The 16,259-nt window shown below is 37.6% G+C and overlaps 1 protein-coding gene across 1 annotated transcript; it reads right to left on the minus strand.

The window, feature by feature from the left end:
* Positions 1 to 1,670: 1,670 nt before the first annotated feature.
* Myot (myotilin) lies at positions 1,671 to 15,446 on the minus strand. Its single transcript, XM_035439041.1, has 9 exons — positions 15,094 to 15,446; positions 11,062 to 11,236; positions 10,117 to 10,218; positions 7,932 to 7,978; positions 7,230 to 7,362; positions 6,154 to 6,361; positions 2,665 to 2,830; positions 2,007 to 2,140; positions 1,671 to 1,843 (listed from the first exon to the last, which is right to left on the minus strand). Exons 1-9 carry the CDS (start codon positions 15,444 to 15,446, stop codon positions 1,671 to 1,673), a joined length of 1,491 nt encoding a protein of 496 aa, XP_035294932.1.
* Between the last annotated feature and the right edge of the window lie 813 nt (positions 15,447 to 16,259).

The raw sequence follows: 16,259 nt of genomic DNA on the forward strand, positions 1-16,259 counted from the left end.
GTGGCTCAATAGGTGAAGGCACTTGCCACTAAGCTTGACAACCTTGAGTTACATCCCTGCGACCTACATGGGAGAAGGAGAGAACCAGCTTCTGTAAGTTGTTCTCTGACTTCTACACGTGTGCTCCCATCCATAAACACACTAAGAATTACAATTATATGATAGGAGTTGGGAGCCCAGACCCATATCTTGCCCAGAAGCTTTGCAAAGTTATTAAGATTCGTAAACAAACTATAGAAAAAGAAAAAAAAAATGGCTGTAATTAAGGAAGCTCAAACCCATCAGGACGGAGGACAGGAGGGATTCTTGCAGCTGTACAAGAGGAAACTAAAGAGGAATTCTGTTCAGAGTTTCCTACAGTAGCCTACAGAGAACACCACTGAGCTGTTTTGAAAATGAAAGATAAAGCCGCTTTTGTTACAGCCCTGAAAGAAGTGGAGAGGGATGCTGAGAAATGATGGTTATGTGCAGATATAAAGCGAAAGTAGGCCGTACAGCAGCGAGGGTCAAAAACCATCTTTCATTGAAGGAACAGAAGAGACCCTGCAAAGGCTTGAAGCAAAGAAAAAGGCATTGCTCTAGCTTAAGATAGTTTCATGAAAGGATTTGTATCTTCCTGTACTTGCACTCTCACGGGCTCACAAAAATTAGACTATTTAACATGGCAAGTTACTCAATTTGGAAGACATGGGAGGGAAAATATCAATCTTGAAATTTACATTAAATATACAAAACCTGGAGATGACCTTTAGAGATGGCTGTTGTTCCACTGAGTTAATTATTTTGGTCAGCATAAAAATCACAAATTGAGGACTATGATGGTGTTGCCATGGTTGCCTTTGAAGTGGAAGTCTTGGGAAGCATTTTCAGAAGCAATTGCCTGAGCCGTGAGCTTCCTGGTCTTCTTGGGAATGACACTTCCATGTTTTGGAATTCACTATTCACAGGTTTTGCTAAATATTCTCTCACATATGAAAACCAGAAAAAAAAGTTTGGCTGGGCGGTGTTTGCAGATGCCTTTAATTCCAGCACTCAGTAGGTAAATGCAGGTGGATCTCTGTGTGTTCGAGACCAGCCTGGTCTACAAATAGAGTTCCAGGACAGCCAGAGCTGTTACAAAGAGAAGTCAAAAACAAAAACCAAACCAAACACAAAACACAAAAACAGAAGTTTGATTGTGATCATTCTGGACTTCTGTGAGGTTGAGACAAGTCTGTTATAACTATTTGAATTTTATTATCTTTTGACATGAAGTTGTGGAACACTCAGATAATCTATATCATGTTAGTATTCCTACAAAAAAAAAATAAATCAATGTGTTAAGCAATACCCGTAAATTTTACTGCAAGCATTAGTGGTTTTAAAAAAGTTTTTGATTCATAACTTGTAGCTATTAAATGTGCATGACTTAAGCTCTAAGAAACTGTAACTTAAGACAGTCTCTTACATTGCAGATCCATGCACTCAGTTTACAGTTGGCTTCATGGGTCAGAGCAGTAGACAGGCTGTGCCAGAGTCTGAGGATAAATAATATTTTGAATATGTGTTAGTTATACGACCTACGTAAAGCTGTAAGCTGTTAATACAGCCATGGATCTTTTTTTTTTTTCACGAAGTCATCACGTATATTGCTAATAGTGAGGTTGTCCTTTCCACTGTGGGCAAAGTTACTAAAGTTCTTCACTTTCGTAGAGTCCAGACTGAGCTGCCAGGCGCTGAAACTCTCCTTCTGGGTTAAAAGCTTGTTTCACATCCAAACCTTTCCCATTAAGCGCTAAATATTTGCTGAACGTCGGTCGAACACGCAGCTGCTTGGGAGCTGGGAGTGTTTGGTTTGGACGGGCTGAAATGAATATAAATCAATTTAGAAGAGTAGTTTAAAATACATAGTTGAGCTTGGTACTCACTGGCAGATATGATTTTGAGGAAAATACCCCATAGTTCACACCATGCTGAGCTGGATGCTCCTCAGCTTCCCAGTTAAACTGAGCTGCTCTGTGACATACCTGTGACATCCAGTCTTGTGTTACATGTGGTCACACCAGCTTCATTGACAGCGGACACTGTGTACCATCCAGCATCCTTCTTGTTTACATCTTTTATCAGTAAAGTCACCCTTCCAGAGTTATCATGATATAAGCTGGAAAGAAACAAATAAAAACAAAGGCACAGGAATTAAAATTCCTTTCTTCCAGGTGAAAGTTTAAGTGATATTGCTGCCTTGTAGACTTTCACTAATAAGAAAAGGCTGTTGAAAACCCCAAGACTGTCTCTCATCAATGCCAAGTAGTTACTGAAGTTTAAAAACTTACTCCACCTGTGCATGGAGGTATCACTTTATAGTAGAGTATTTGTTTAGCATGCATAAGTCCCTAGGCTGAATCTCTAGGAAACTCATATACACAGACTCTCCTCCCACAAAATTCCCTTTTAATCTTTTCATGTCATTTATTTCTTGTAGCCATGTTTTTTTTTATTGTCAACAAAAATATAAACTGTAGGCTCTTTTATGCCTTATTTTTAGGACTATTTGAATCGGACTTAAATCTGTATTTTTAAGAACAGACAACCCAAGGCTGTAATTGTGTAATTTATAACCTGTGTAAAAGTATAACTAGATTCATCCAACAAGTGTACATGTCATTCAGGAAAGTCTTGTCTCACCTTATCCGATCAGTGTTGAACTGAACCATTTCATTGTTCCTTTTCCAGAAAAGTTTGGGTGGAGGGATCGCTGAGATCTGGCATTCAAGTTTCACTGACTCTCCCTCAAAAACTTTCTTACTCTGTGGTTTGTAGATAAACATCGGTGCTCTTTTATGCTCTTTTGCTGGATAGTGGTGGGAAATCAATAAAGATGATATTAATCCACAAAATGTTATGAAATTTGTATGCTGACATTAAATCTTTAAAAGCAACTTAAGGATTGGAAACCTTTTTATTTTTAGATAAAATACTGTAGTACACATTATTATTTTACTATACTCAGAGTTCTTAAAGTGGAATATAATAACCTATTGAAGTTTTAGTCATTTAATCTACAGGGAGGCAGCATGCATGGTGGCAGTGTAGTAGACAACCATGGTTCAGATTCCTGTTGGGGGATGCGATTTAGCAGTAGAGCGTTTGACCTGCATGTGGGCTGTGGCCTTAATCCTCAGCCCTATGAAATGAAATCTCTGTTGGTTCCATGAGCCATGCAAAATTAGAAAATATTAGTCTAGTTTCTCTGAGCCTCAGTTTTATCTATTCCTAACTACATTCTTAAAAACAAAAACAAAACAACCAAACAAAAAACCCAAAACCAAACAAACTCCAGGTTGTAGTGATGGATCTATCTGACTATGAAAGAAAAGACGCTTTGTAAACTGATAATATGCAGGTGTCAGTCATCAAAACCTCCTACTAGAAGAAGATATGGAAGTGGTGAGCTGACACTGGAGGTGGATTTTCTAAAGGAGAACTGGAGAGACTGTATGCGTTCCAGCCAAGGTCTCTCTCAGCTGCAATAGGACACTATTTATGAAGCTGGTGGCACAAATATGATTTAACCAAATAGTGGAAAGTGTGTGCTTTGGGTGAGCATGCACATATGTGTTTATATCCTGCTCACTCCCTCTTTGCTTTGGTTGAGGTCCCTTAGTCCTAACGGTCTTTCATTGATGTAGGTATAAGTTCAAGAACATTGTCTATCCTCTAACCTGATCAGGCTTTGATATAACAGACACTGATTGCATTAAATATTTCTTGTGAGGTAATATCATAGCTTAAGGCATTATATATGCTATATTTAAAGTACTTAATTGTAAAATTTTAAAAGCTGGACATGAGTTTTTATAGAGCTATGCTGCCATAACATGAAGTGAGGGTTTTATCAAAACCCGTTTTCCCAAAGCAATGGGCATTTTTTGGTTATAATTGGACACTACTTTCCTAGTAAATATAACATAGTGCATAGCTAAAAACTAACACCCAATGTATATTTTTTTTCAGGTAGGAATTTACATTATGATAGCCTATGACAATTCTATATCAGTAGTGGTCAGGATGGCTATGTTTCAGACTATAGAGTAGATAAATTTCTATTTTGAAATCCTCTTATAGTTATATCAACAAATGCTTATACTATCTCATTTGCTCTGGTCTAAAATTATATAATATTTTCTTTACCAATTCTTGCTCAACCATGCTAATTGTTGCTCTATTCACAATATTTAGGGACACAGAAACAACCTAAATGTCCTTCACTTGACCAATGGATAATGAGAATGTATACATATATACTGTGAAATAGTATTCAGCTAAAAGAGTAAATAAAATAATGACATTTTTAGGTAAATGGATGGAATTAAAAATATATTGTGCGGGATATCCTAGACTCAGAAAGAAAAAAAAACTTACTATGTTCTCTTTTGTATGTAATTCCTAGATTTAAATCTTAAGATGTGAGTATATAACTTGGAGTAACTGATAAAAACCAGGAAAGTAAATAAGGACCATGGGGGGGGGGCTAGAGAGGAGAAATGGCAGTATTCAATGGAAAGTCTCCCTCCAAGGACTAGCTTTCATAATACCAAAGGGAGCTACACAAACTGGTAAAAAGGTGAAGCAATCAATAGCTCTGAAGAACAATGACCATCAGCATTGCAAGACTATATCTAAGGTTGCAATAGTGGCAGTCATATGTTGGCAGTAACCAACAGCTCTCTAATTGGACTTAAGACTGACTAAACAGAAGGGAAACCATGCGTGGTCTGGAAACCTAGCCAGCTGCCTAGGAGTAGTGAGTTCATGGAGCTTAGAAGAGAACTGACTACTGTCACTCCACTTGACCAGTAGAGCTAAATCCTCACTGCATTCTAAATAATTATCTTGATGTTCACAGATAAGCGTATCTCCCACCTCACATCAAAGAAGCCTCTCTGTACAGTAGTTAGAGACCACAACAAAAACCCAAAGTATAGAGAACAACTGACCGTGAGCTGCCCTGCCTCAATGGATGTATCTACAACACATCTCTTGCACCAAATCTCAGGGAACTTTTCAGAAAAGGAGGCAAAAAAACTTTAAGAACCATAGGAACAAGAAGTTCGCTGTGAGATTGTATCTCACAGCACAGACTAGAAATACTAGGGAACCTTCACTTTAACAAATAGTTATAAACAAGACCTGAACAAGGAGGGCACTAACAGGCCTTCTAATATGGAAGGGGGAAATCTCACAGGGCTTCACCCTTAGACAAAAGTTACAGGTAACTAATGCCTACCAAAAGTGGGAGAACTGTTCTTCCCCAGGGATTAGCCCCCTAATTAGTTATAAAATACCAAGTGGTCAGTTCTGAAATCATACATATAAGCAACACAAAACAGACTCTGTCTGTCTGTCTGTCTGTCTGTCTGTCTGTCTGTCTGTCTGTCTGCCTGCCTGCCTGCCTGCCTGCCTGTCTGTCTGTCTGTCTGTCTGTCTGCCTATCTATCTATCTATCTATCTATCTATCTATCTATCTATCTATCTATCTATCTATCTATCTATCTAATAATCTATCTATCTATCTATCTATCTATCTATCTATCTATCTAAAATTATCATAGAAAAAGAGGTCTTAAATTTGAAAGGATAAAGAGAGTGGCACAAAAGGGGCTGGAAGGGGAGAATTGGAAGGGGTTGGAGGGAGGAAAGGGAAGGGGTAAATGGTATAATTATATTTTAACTAAGGTTTTTAAAAAAGAGAAAGCAGACTGAGCAAGCTCTGGGAACCAAGCCAGTAAGCAGCTTTGTCCATGGCTTCTGCTTCAGTTCCTGCCTCCAGGTTCCTGACTCTAGTTCCTCATTGCCTTCCTTCAAGGGTCTGTGACTTGGAATATTTAAAGAAACCCCATTTTTCATTCCTAGCCAAATAATTAAATTAAATTAAAATTATATTATCTCATTACCTTTCTAGAAAAGAACTGGTGGTATGTCTGTCATTCTAATTTTACTGCTTCCTCCTAAAATGTCTTTTTGTTGTTTTGAGCATAAATTGGTATTACACTAGATTCTGCAGATGTTAATCTTAAGTATGAAGTCCTCTGGGCTTTTCTTTGAAATATTTTCTTTTATATACTCTTGCTTTTTCAGCCATGTTGCCTCTGAAGGATCTCTTTGGAGGCTTACCAAGGACGTCCAGCTGCACTGTGAAAGTGGCTTCCCCAGCTCTGTTCCTGGCCACACATGCATACGACCCTGCATCTGATGTTCTGACCACTTCGAAGATGAGTGAGTGAAAACCCTTCTCAGACACTATCATTTTGTGCAATTCATCTGATTGAACTGCTCTCCCATTTAGATACCATGAGACATCAGGGGCCGGCAGTCCACTCACCTAGAAACAAAATACAGCAGTTTTCTATCTATGATTTAACAACTTTGTCATCTGGATCTGCGATTGAAAATGGAAAGCAGAAATTCAAAATATCTTTATTGTAATTTTTACTGTGAAATTAAAAACTTGAATTCAATATATTGTTTTTAGACTATTTCAGACTACACTTAATTCTTTCAAATACAACCACAAACACTTTAAGACCTCTTTTGGTTACTTTATCTAGAACATTAATTTATGTTTTATGTCTACAGTTTTGTACATAAGCACTAGTTGTTTATATGTTTTTATATAAGACATTCAATCCTAATAGTAACTGTCATTGATAGGGTATCTGAAAAAATATTTTACAAGGAAAAGTTCTTAGAATGAGGATAATCAAAATGTGATGTGGTCTCTTCTAAAGTGCTGTTCTAGTTTGAAAAACTAGGAAAGAAGAAAGCTGAGTATCTTGAAGTGGTGAAGGACAACTACAGGTGCAAGTACATCAGACAGTCTGTTGTGTGTGTGTGTGTGTGTGTGTGTGTGTGTGTGTGTGTGTGTGTCCAGTACACCTGTTTATATCCAGTACATCTGTTTATTGTGCCAATCTTCCTAAATTTATGAGGTAAGTACTATTTGTCATTCCCAATTCACAGATGAGACAACAAAACACAGAGGGGTTAAATAACTTGTCTAAGTTTACACTGCTGGAAAGTGGCACAGCCAGGATGTAACTTGTGTCAAGTTAGCTTCAGAATTTGTGTCCCTTTTTATTGTACATAGTTTTTAAAAGCTTGGTGGCAAGCTGTAAAAGTTTGGGAAAGACGGCATTTCTCCAAACTTGTCCCATTTCTAATGTGTCCTTATTATATTTAAAAAGACTTACTTTGAAGTCCATTCTGCAGAATCGTCCTTCTTCAATGGACATGTTTTCTGGAACTTGGATGAAGCGTGGTGGGTAAAACTTCTCCTGGATGGCATCCTGGTCATTTGCCTCTGCTCTTGAGGATGATCTACTTCTACAACAATATTTTAATAAAGACAGTGCAGAAATGTCCTTGCTTTTCTATTCACACAATACAATTTGGCCATCATGCTAGTAAAACCAGAAAGTCTGCTTTGGTCTGATGGCATGGTGACAATTGTGATAGACCTTAAGGGGAATGTGTTCAGTGGCTTATTTGATGACTGTCAGAAATATAACAATTTAGAGACATCTAGTATAAATTGAACACTGAATAACTATCTCCTTAAACAGTTCCTTAAATTGATCAATGGGTACCTCATAGTTAGTACTGGATTTTCCTCGTTGTGACAAAATTATTTAACATGGAAGCATGGTCCTGGATGTTTGACTAAAATGTTTAAAAAATACCCTTTGAGGTAGTTCTGATAATTGACATATAATATTTCAGCATTGTCTTTGACATTTGAAAATCACACTGTGCTTTGAAAAGATTCAGTAAACTTGAGGGATATATATATATATATATATATATATATATATATATGGATATATATAACATTTTGAGTGGAAAACACTTTAGATAGCCAAATACATGCCTCTTTACAAATTAAACAAAATTACCTTACTTGTGATGTGGGAACCTGAAGCCTTGCATGTTCTGGGTTATGCTGCTTGAGATGAAAACAAAAGTGAGAAAGTTAACATGCAATTGGTCCTTTCAAATGAACTAGAAGTAAGCAATTGTAGTTGAAGGAATGTTTCTGTTTTGGCTGTGTTCAGTCATGATTGGCTTTGTGTATCTACCAATTAAAATACAGCAAATGAATCACCTTAGTAAGAACCCCAAAGAATTAAGAGGATACTTTCACAGATGTGATTTATAAAAATCAGCTGAGCCAAAAATTGATGGTATCTTACTTTTCAGATGACTGTTTTATGATAAAGGATAATGTGTCCCTCTGATATGTTTGACTTGGGGACACTGTACAGGTTGTACTTTAGCAAAGCAAGAATAGACATGAGGTCACTTGTGCTGGCACTAGGCAGTGGGTGTCAAGCTACTGCCAAGAAGTTCCATCAACAACAGTAAACATATATTAGACTGGAAAATACTTCTCCTTTTAGCTCATGGCATAAAATCCTGTTGGACACCATTAGAAATATACATAAAATTATAAAAAACTTAAAACATGAATTAGTCCTGCTAAATAGGGGAACATTTAGCTTTTATGAAGCTTTTAGTTTATATTGAATGCTAGAAAATTATTTCTACTTGAGAACAAAGTTAGGAATTGATGAACATTATAATTGAATTAATTGATTATATATGTAGTGCCTGTTTTGTATAAATGTTTTTTTGGCACAGTGGAAAATTGAAAAGAAATAGAAAATATAGTCTCAGCCCAAATATCTCTGAGATATTTGTACAAGAACACAGGGAATCTGAGTACAAAAATTTATTTTGGGATGAATCTTTTAGCCAGTGCATTTTTGCTTTTTAAAACAATATAAAAAATTGGCTAGTCTTAAGAATCCTTAAATAAACTGTCTAAACAATTTATCAATTCAGCAAACAGCCTTTTTAAAATAAAAAATAAAAAACAAAAATTAAAACTAATAATTTGATAAAACTCAAAATCTTCAAAATAATTTTTTTTCTAAGATAAGGTTTCTTTGTGTAGCCCTGGCTGTCCTGGAACTCACTCTGTAGGCCATGCTGGCCTTGATTGGCCTGCCTTTGTCTCCTGAGTGCTGGAATTAAAAGCAGTGCACCACCACCGTCTGGCTAAAAATAAGTTGTTTTTTTTTAACTTCTGTTTTTAGTGTGTTATGCTCATAGAGTATCTCAATTATAGCAGAGATGTATTTTTGTTTATAGTTACATTGTAATTGGACAACATTTCTTAATACTTAGGGTTAATGTTTGGGTGTATAAAATAGTAAGATTTACCCTTTCTGCCTTCATTATGTTTCTGCCACTATCTTCTTGTCCTGGTGCTGTCACCTTCCTTTTAAACGCTGTTATAAATACTAAATAATTTTGTAAGTAATTCTACAAGAGAGATGGAGTTGTCTTATTCTGGCTGTAACTGCCTATGCCATAACCAGAGTTCAATGCAGTTGATGCTGCATATAAATTGGTTGAGCAGATGGAAGAATGAAGAATTGCTCCGTGTCTAAGACCTACCCCATTAGACTCTGATCTATCCTTTCTAGTTGGTCCAGTTGCCTTTACAATAAACAAAAGTCTCTTGTTCTCATTTCAAGTTTATTTTCTCACTGAGTTCCCAGCTCCATCTCTGTTCCTCATAGCTTTGTAGACTACATAAGAGGGAGTAACAGCATACAGAAGGATATAAAAAGGGTAACAGCTCTTCAGCTTTTCCCACTGTGCACTTGTTTTTGAGTTAAGTAACCTGTTATAATTAAGTTGGTCAGGTGTAAGTCTGTGTGTGTTCATTGTATCCTGAAGTTCATCCTCTTTTTTTTTTCTTTGAAAATGAACTTTTATTAATCTTAGAGATGTTACTCTATAGATTCATTTTTAGTTTGTTCATGAAAAGGCATATTTTAACTCGGGAGCATGACCAAAGGAAGTAGATAATTCACAAACATGACTTAAAACATCAAACAACTTAAAAATTGCAAAAAGGTGTCCACAGCTGGCCACAATTGTGTGCCCCTCTTGTCCCAGGTACTTAGCAAGCTGAGGAAGGAGGATCAATTCAGCCACGTTTAGGGCTGAAGCTCCTGTGTTAAAAAGAAAAAAAAAGGCCATAGTTACGTTTCAGTCATTTTTATTTACCTGTGGAGAATCTTGGGCATCGCTGTTTTGAGCCTGAAAGACAGCAGCGGCATTCTGTGGACCTAGCAACCTTCGAGCCATCTTCTCCTCATAGGTCAGCCTCTAGAGGGCGGTGATGAGATTTAGTCAGAGGTATGGGAACAGATAACCTCGAAAACCATTACTCTAAGTCAGTACTTCAAACTGTGCTCCTATTTTTCGAATTATAGTTTCTATGTTTCCAAAAGAGCCTTGTCTTCAAAGATGAGCCACTAATTCAATTGTATATTAAGAGCTATATAGTAATTATAGCTGTTTTTATTTGTCCATAGACTCACTAAGTTGCAAAACAGTTGAGTTGGTAAAATTTCCCACTAGTTACTTGGTAGGCAGACATTTTGTGAGAAGGTAATGGTTAGTTTTAATTTTTGAGAGAAGATTTCATGGAGCACAGGCTGGCTTTGAAATTACTATCTAGTCAAAGCTGACTTTCAACTTCTGATCCTTCTGCCTCTACTCTTCCAACCCCAAGGGCAGGGAGAATAGAAATGTGCCAATATATTGAATTTTTCAGAAAAAAAAATGTGCAAGACAAAACTTCATTGCACTATCTAGGTTTTTTTTTTTTTAAAAGCTGATTCATCCATTTACTATAGAAACCCAAAATGTGGACTTCATGTTAGAGTAATAACAAAGTGCAAGGAAATATTCTTTTTTAAAAACACGAGTCCTATTTCTTGCAGCCTCTATGGGCATAGATCTATGAGAGACAGAAGTAATGTGTGTGTGTGTGTGTGTGTGTGTGTGTGTGTGTGTGTGTGTGTGTGTGTAGAGGTGTTGGGTATCAATCTTATGTTAGGCAAGTGTCTAACCATGAGTTATATTCTCAGTCTCAGAACTTTCTTATTGGAATTAGATCTTTAATAATTTAATAGGCCTTCTGTACAAAAATGATAGCTTGCTCACTTGATTTCCATTATGAAGAAGAGTGTCCTTGCATTTCAGCTTTCTCTCCAAATCTTGGATCAATGCTTCTTTTGATCCTTGGATCTCGTGGTCAGGAGTCCTTGGAGTGGTCTTAGCATTTGCAGTTGGGGATGGCATAGCATTTACTGGTTGGTTGACTGAGGATTGTTGATAGCTTTAAAAAAACCCAAAAATGATAGAATTGAATTCATTCTGTAAGCCATCTTTAGATATATTGAGTTTATCATTCAGAGTTTCTAGTGTTGTTAAGAACACCAATGACCTTGATAGCAGCCAACAAGGATGCTATAAAAATGGCTACTGCCTTTATCTTTTCTCTTGGCTGGAGAAAACTGTGTAGTTGGAGGAAGAATTTTGACATAAGGAAGACATCTAAAAGATCCTCTTTAAAGAATGTGATGGTTAAAGGGTACTTTCTAGTTCTTTCAGACTGATTGTTGAATTTCTTATCTGGTGGAGAGATGGATATCAGGCAGTGGTGTGCTTCAACTGCCTCTCCTGGGCTTGAGAGAGCTGACTTTTTTAGGATCTCTTCCTAGCAACATGTGATCTCAGGCTCAGGCTTGAAATTGATGGTGTCAAAGTCTTTATACCAGAAAAATTGGTAAATGTTGCCCATCATGGCTCTTTCTTTTAGAGCTGAATTGACTAGTACATTATCTGTGTTTTGTGAATATTCTACCGCTCGCTCCTCAATGGGATCTCTGACTTTCCTATTAATTCCCAATTTCAGTTAATTTTATACTTCAAATGATCTAATCCACTGAATAAAAATTACTTTTAAGGCAATGATGATTTCTTCAGTATTGTTAAACTGATTATTTTTTGGTAGAGAAAGAAAAGGATAGTTAGAGGAAGATAGAGCCTGAAACTTAAGTTAAAAAAAAAAGGATTTGGGAAAAACCCACCAATCTGAAAATAATTTGAAGAACTTAAGTTCTTGTATCATATTCTGATGCTAAATGTTTAGCTAAGGTATCCTGAGCCCTTCCCCAAGTTTCCATATTGACATTGGTAAAGAGCAGGGACAGCAATTAAGGGATCCTATATTGTTGGCTGTTAAGTGGCTCAAACTTTTCTTAGTACTTTACATCAATTTAACTTAGATTGCTGATTTAGAGCCCTACATGAGAAAATTTGTGTCAGTCTAGTTCATATGGGGAAACTGGCCACTGCTCTAATGAATATTTTGTGATGCTCACAATAAATGTTCCCTAGTCATCCAGATGCAAATGAGATCAAGATTTACAAGAGGACTTGTGATTCAGAAGAAATGAAGACTGAGTGGAGCCAGGGTCTTCACTTTGTGGGCTGGGGGACCTGGTGATTATCACAGGGTAGAATGTAAACAGATTGATGAGTAACAGGTGCCATCACTCGTGACCATGCCACGATAGGCCCACCACTATAAAGCATAGCTTTAGGGGATACTGTCAGTTGATCTAACAGATGTTTATTTTATTACAGCCAAGGTATACTGTCTTAGAAACTGATGATACCTATTCTCCCTTTACATTTTTGATATTTGTGTTTTGTTGTCTATACCAATCCTTAACTAAAGTCTGATTTGTTCAATAAAGTAGTCAAGTCAATCAAATATGTAGGTAAATAATGAGGCCCCCTCCCTTGAATAAATTCTGAGGCTGAAGCAGTGGAATTTCCTTGGCTCCATAATATTCCTGTAGTGTATGCAATGATAATTGCCTATAATGACTTTCAGTTCTAGAGTCTCATCTGTTTGAGGGCTGTATCTGCTTGGGAAAGTGAATTAGAATTAGACAATTCTGTTCTCATCATCATATTTCATAGAAAGCCTGAGGGACTGTTAATGATAGCCAAGCCTGAGAACCACAAGATAGCCTCAAGTTAGTTAATTCACTACATGCCCTCATTGTCTGCACACTAGGTGGTATATGTACTAGAATTATATGTTCTTATTATAAACTAGTGTTAGGTTTTTACACTGCTTTATAGCTCTTTTTTTTCTGTCACTGTTAATCCTGATTGTTAAATGTGATACACCTCATAAAACTGGATCACCCAGCAGGCTATTTGCCAGATGCCTCATGGCAAGTTCTTTGGAAAGAATAATTAGAATTAAAGAACTCTCCTCACTTTCCACTGTGTGGTTTGATCAACTGCTATCACAGTTGCCTGAGAACTTCCTATCATTGAGGATTGAAATAGGCTTTCAAGAGTCTTTAGGTCAGGAGCCAAGGGGTTACTTTAGAAGATGGAGCAATCCTGAGCCCATCACAACAATGGGGGAATTGTGCACAAATGTTCAAAGGGCCAGGGCTTTCCACCCTGTACAGCTGGACTCAGAGTGGGCATCAAGTAGTGATGGCAAGATTAGAAGAGTTATCTACTGTTGCTGAAAATGGAACAGCTAAAGCTGGACCTTTGATCTCTGGTTTGGGGACCTCCTAGGCTTGCTTTCTTAGTCTCTATTTTTGCCTCCCCTTAGTTCTGCACAAAGCTAGGTGTGTGGCTGAGGATCTGTGAATATTTGTTTGATAATGTTTTTTTCTGAGCAGAACTGGAATAGAATTGAAAGACTTTACTAGGGGAAATATTACAACCAGAGTATGTTATATATTTAAAATCCTGATATAAGAAACTTAGAACTATTTAGAAGCTACATGGAGAATGGTCATTTTAGCAATTGTGAACAAGAAAGAACAAGAAAGTATGAAATGAATACAATGGGAATTTGTGGGAAGTTTGGGGAAGACGGGGTCCTTTTGAAATGTGATATTTCAGGTCAGGAACCACTGTTCATCAGCCATTATATATAATTCTGTTTAATATCTATAGGATTTCAACATGTTTTTGAGTGTCCTGGTTTTTATATTTAGGGAATAGATTTCACTACGAGTTCAATTGCTGTGATCAGTTCATCTGCTTTTCTGGCATTTCAACCAATGATATAATTTTTGCAAAAACTAGCTCAGCTATCTTGTTGCTGAACATTCTAATCATTCATATAACTAGATTGGGTGGGTATCATGACTTGATACCTGCCCTAATCTATAGGCAAACCTTGTACTTCTACAGGTCCCTTTTCTGTTCAATATCAAACAAATCTCCAGAGAAGGCAGAAACATTAGCAAGAGTTCCAGTAAGATTCCAACAAGACATGGTCCTCCAGAGAATGTTTGAGATGCCTCTGGTTTAATCTCTGATATTCTCTCCAGCCAAGAAATATGAAAACTGATAGCCCTAAATTTAAATAAGTACAAAGTATTCAGTTCATGTTTTAAAAAAAGCTCAACTCCACATGGTGTCCCTTCCTTGGGCTGAGTTCTTTCGGGACAGTCTCTGGCTGTGGAACTATAGTGCCTGCTTGCATAAGGCTGTAGGTATTCGCTCCTGGATTTAGACCATCTGACAAAGCTCACCAAGTTATGGCTTCACTTACCAACACAAACCTGACAGCAATGAGCATTCTGTTCCAGCCTCCCTTCTGATCCCAGTACAGACTGTTTATACAAGAGACTGCCTGAGTTCCAGACTTTTAAAAAGTGTTAATTTTAAATTATATTAGGCAAGTGGATAGTCAGGATTAGAGGGAGAAGCGGGTAGGAAGAAAAGACTATGGGAAGAAACTTAATAGCCTTTGCTTATGAGGGAGGAAATCCTAGCCGCAGAGGAGCAGACAGGTGTTCTGCATCCCAGCCAAGCCAGACCTCAGAGGAATTAAATTTGCAGTAAGAGGAACTTAACTTAGAGCTAAGGAGAAAGTTTACCATTCCCTGGAATGTTAGGAATCTATTTTTTCTTTCTGAAGATGATAAATAATAGGGATGTAATTGTGTACAACAGTAGGTAATTTGAGTTTTGCTCAGCCTGGACACTGGAGAATGCTTCAATGACCTCTTATTGCCAGTATCCTGGCTCAGCGAGAATGAAGCCCACATTACCACTTTGCACTCTAAACAATAACAGCAGCTCACCCTCAAATCGCCTCAGATAAATCTCATGGCACATGTGGTGTACAGATTCACTTACTTGGAGTCCACAGTGGATGGGATTTTACTGCTTATGTAATCAGGTTGAGATGGTAATATAGAGCTGAGGAAGCTGGCTGGGGACTGGTTATAGGAGGCAGTAACCTTTTGGGCTGGGTTGGGGCCAGCAAGCTGCTGGGAAGCAGGATAAGCAGAGGAAGACACGGTGATGTGGGAGCTCACTGTGGAGGAGGCAGAAAACCTCTGCTCTGTGCACTGGCGGGGCTGGATGACGATAGAAGACTGTTTGGTCTGGCTAGGGAAGCTAGAGGTTTCCGGTCCTGGAGGCTGCAGTCTGGAGCCACATGGATTTTGGGACTGGATGAAGTGTTTTGGACGTTCGTAGTTAAACATGCTTAGCGGGTATGTGGAAGATGGTTTTGTTCCCAGATGGGTAGAGTCCTGACCGTGGTTGCAAGCGGGAATTACAGGCAGTTGCAGCAAGTCAGAGGCAACCTTAGTCTGGCCCTGCTTGTTGAGATCTTGAGAACACTGTACTCCTGGCTTCCTTGGTTTTTTCTTGAATATTGTTTCTGAAAAGGGGGAAAATGTTTAAGTTACAAGTATAGTCTAAACCATATCATTTATTTCACATCGTCAACAAAAGCTTATGCGTTTTTTAGGGTCACCTCAGGGTAGAGTTTCACTGCCTTCTATCTTTTCTCTTTATCTCCGTTTTTGCCCAGCTGACTTTCCTACTTAGAATAATTATGTAAAAACGATTCAGTGTGCTTGCTTATCTCTGGGTGAAAGAATATGTAGCATTTCAAGATATGCACCACAAATTTTTTCAGGGATCATTTTTTTGATAAGAAATCATTTTGATGTCACTCAGTGTGATAGTTCTAGAGCCTCACGATTAGCTTCCACCGAGACGCTACAGACTCCTCACCCTCAGAGATGTAAAGATTTAAAATCAAAATCAATAGCAGTTAATGTATGTCAGTCTTCATCAAGACAAATTCTCCCGGTTTCTCATCAGAGTAGACTAATATCCCTCTTGATACATCAGCTAACATGACTTTAATGTCCATTTGCCTTTCCTCAATTTCAAAAAGTAGAATGAACATCTAATTTATTATGGGCAATTTTCAATTATTTACTATTATTATAACTCACTGATTCTTTTTCTGCCCTTGATTCAATACTGATCATACTACCAATGTA

Source organism: Cricetulus griseus, chromosome 2, assembly GCF_003668045.3.
Source record: "Cricetulus griseus strain 17A/GY chromosome 2, alternate assembly CriGri-PICRH-1.0, whole genome shotgun sequence".
Taxonomy (NCBI): Eukaryota; Metazoa; Chordata; class Mammalia; order Rodentia; family Cricetidae; genus Cricetulus; species Cricetulus griseus.

What these genes read in the sequence shown, in the direction of transcription:
- Myot (XM_035439041.1), bottom strand. Translation starts at nt 15,446, where the DNA reads ATGTTTAACTACGAACGTCCAAAACACTTCATCCAGTCCCAAAATCCA. An exon ending in CCATCCACTGTGGACTCCAA is followed by an intron (nt 11,237 to 15,093) that starts GTAAGTGAATCT and finishes GTTTTTTTAAAG; the next exon opens with CTATCAACAATCCTCAGTCA. An exon ending in TTCAACACTGATCGGATAAG is followed by an intron (nt 2,141 to 2,664) that starts GTGAGACAAGAC and finishes GTTTCTTTCCAG; the next exon opens with CTTATATCATGATAACTCTG.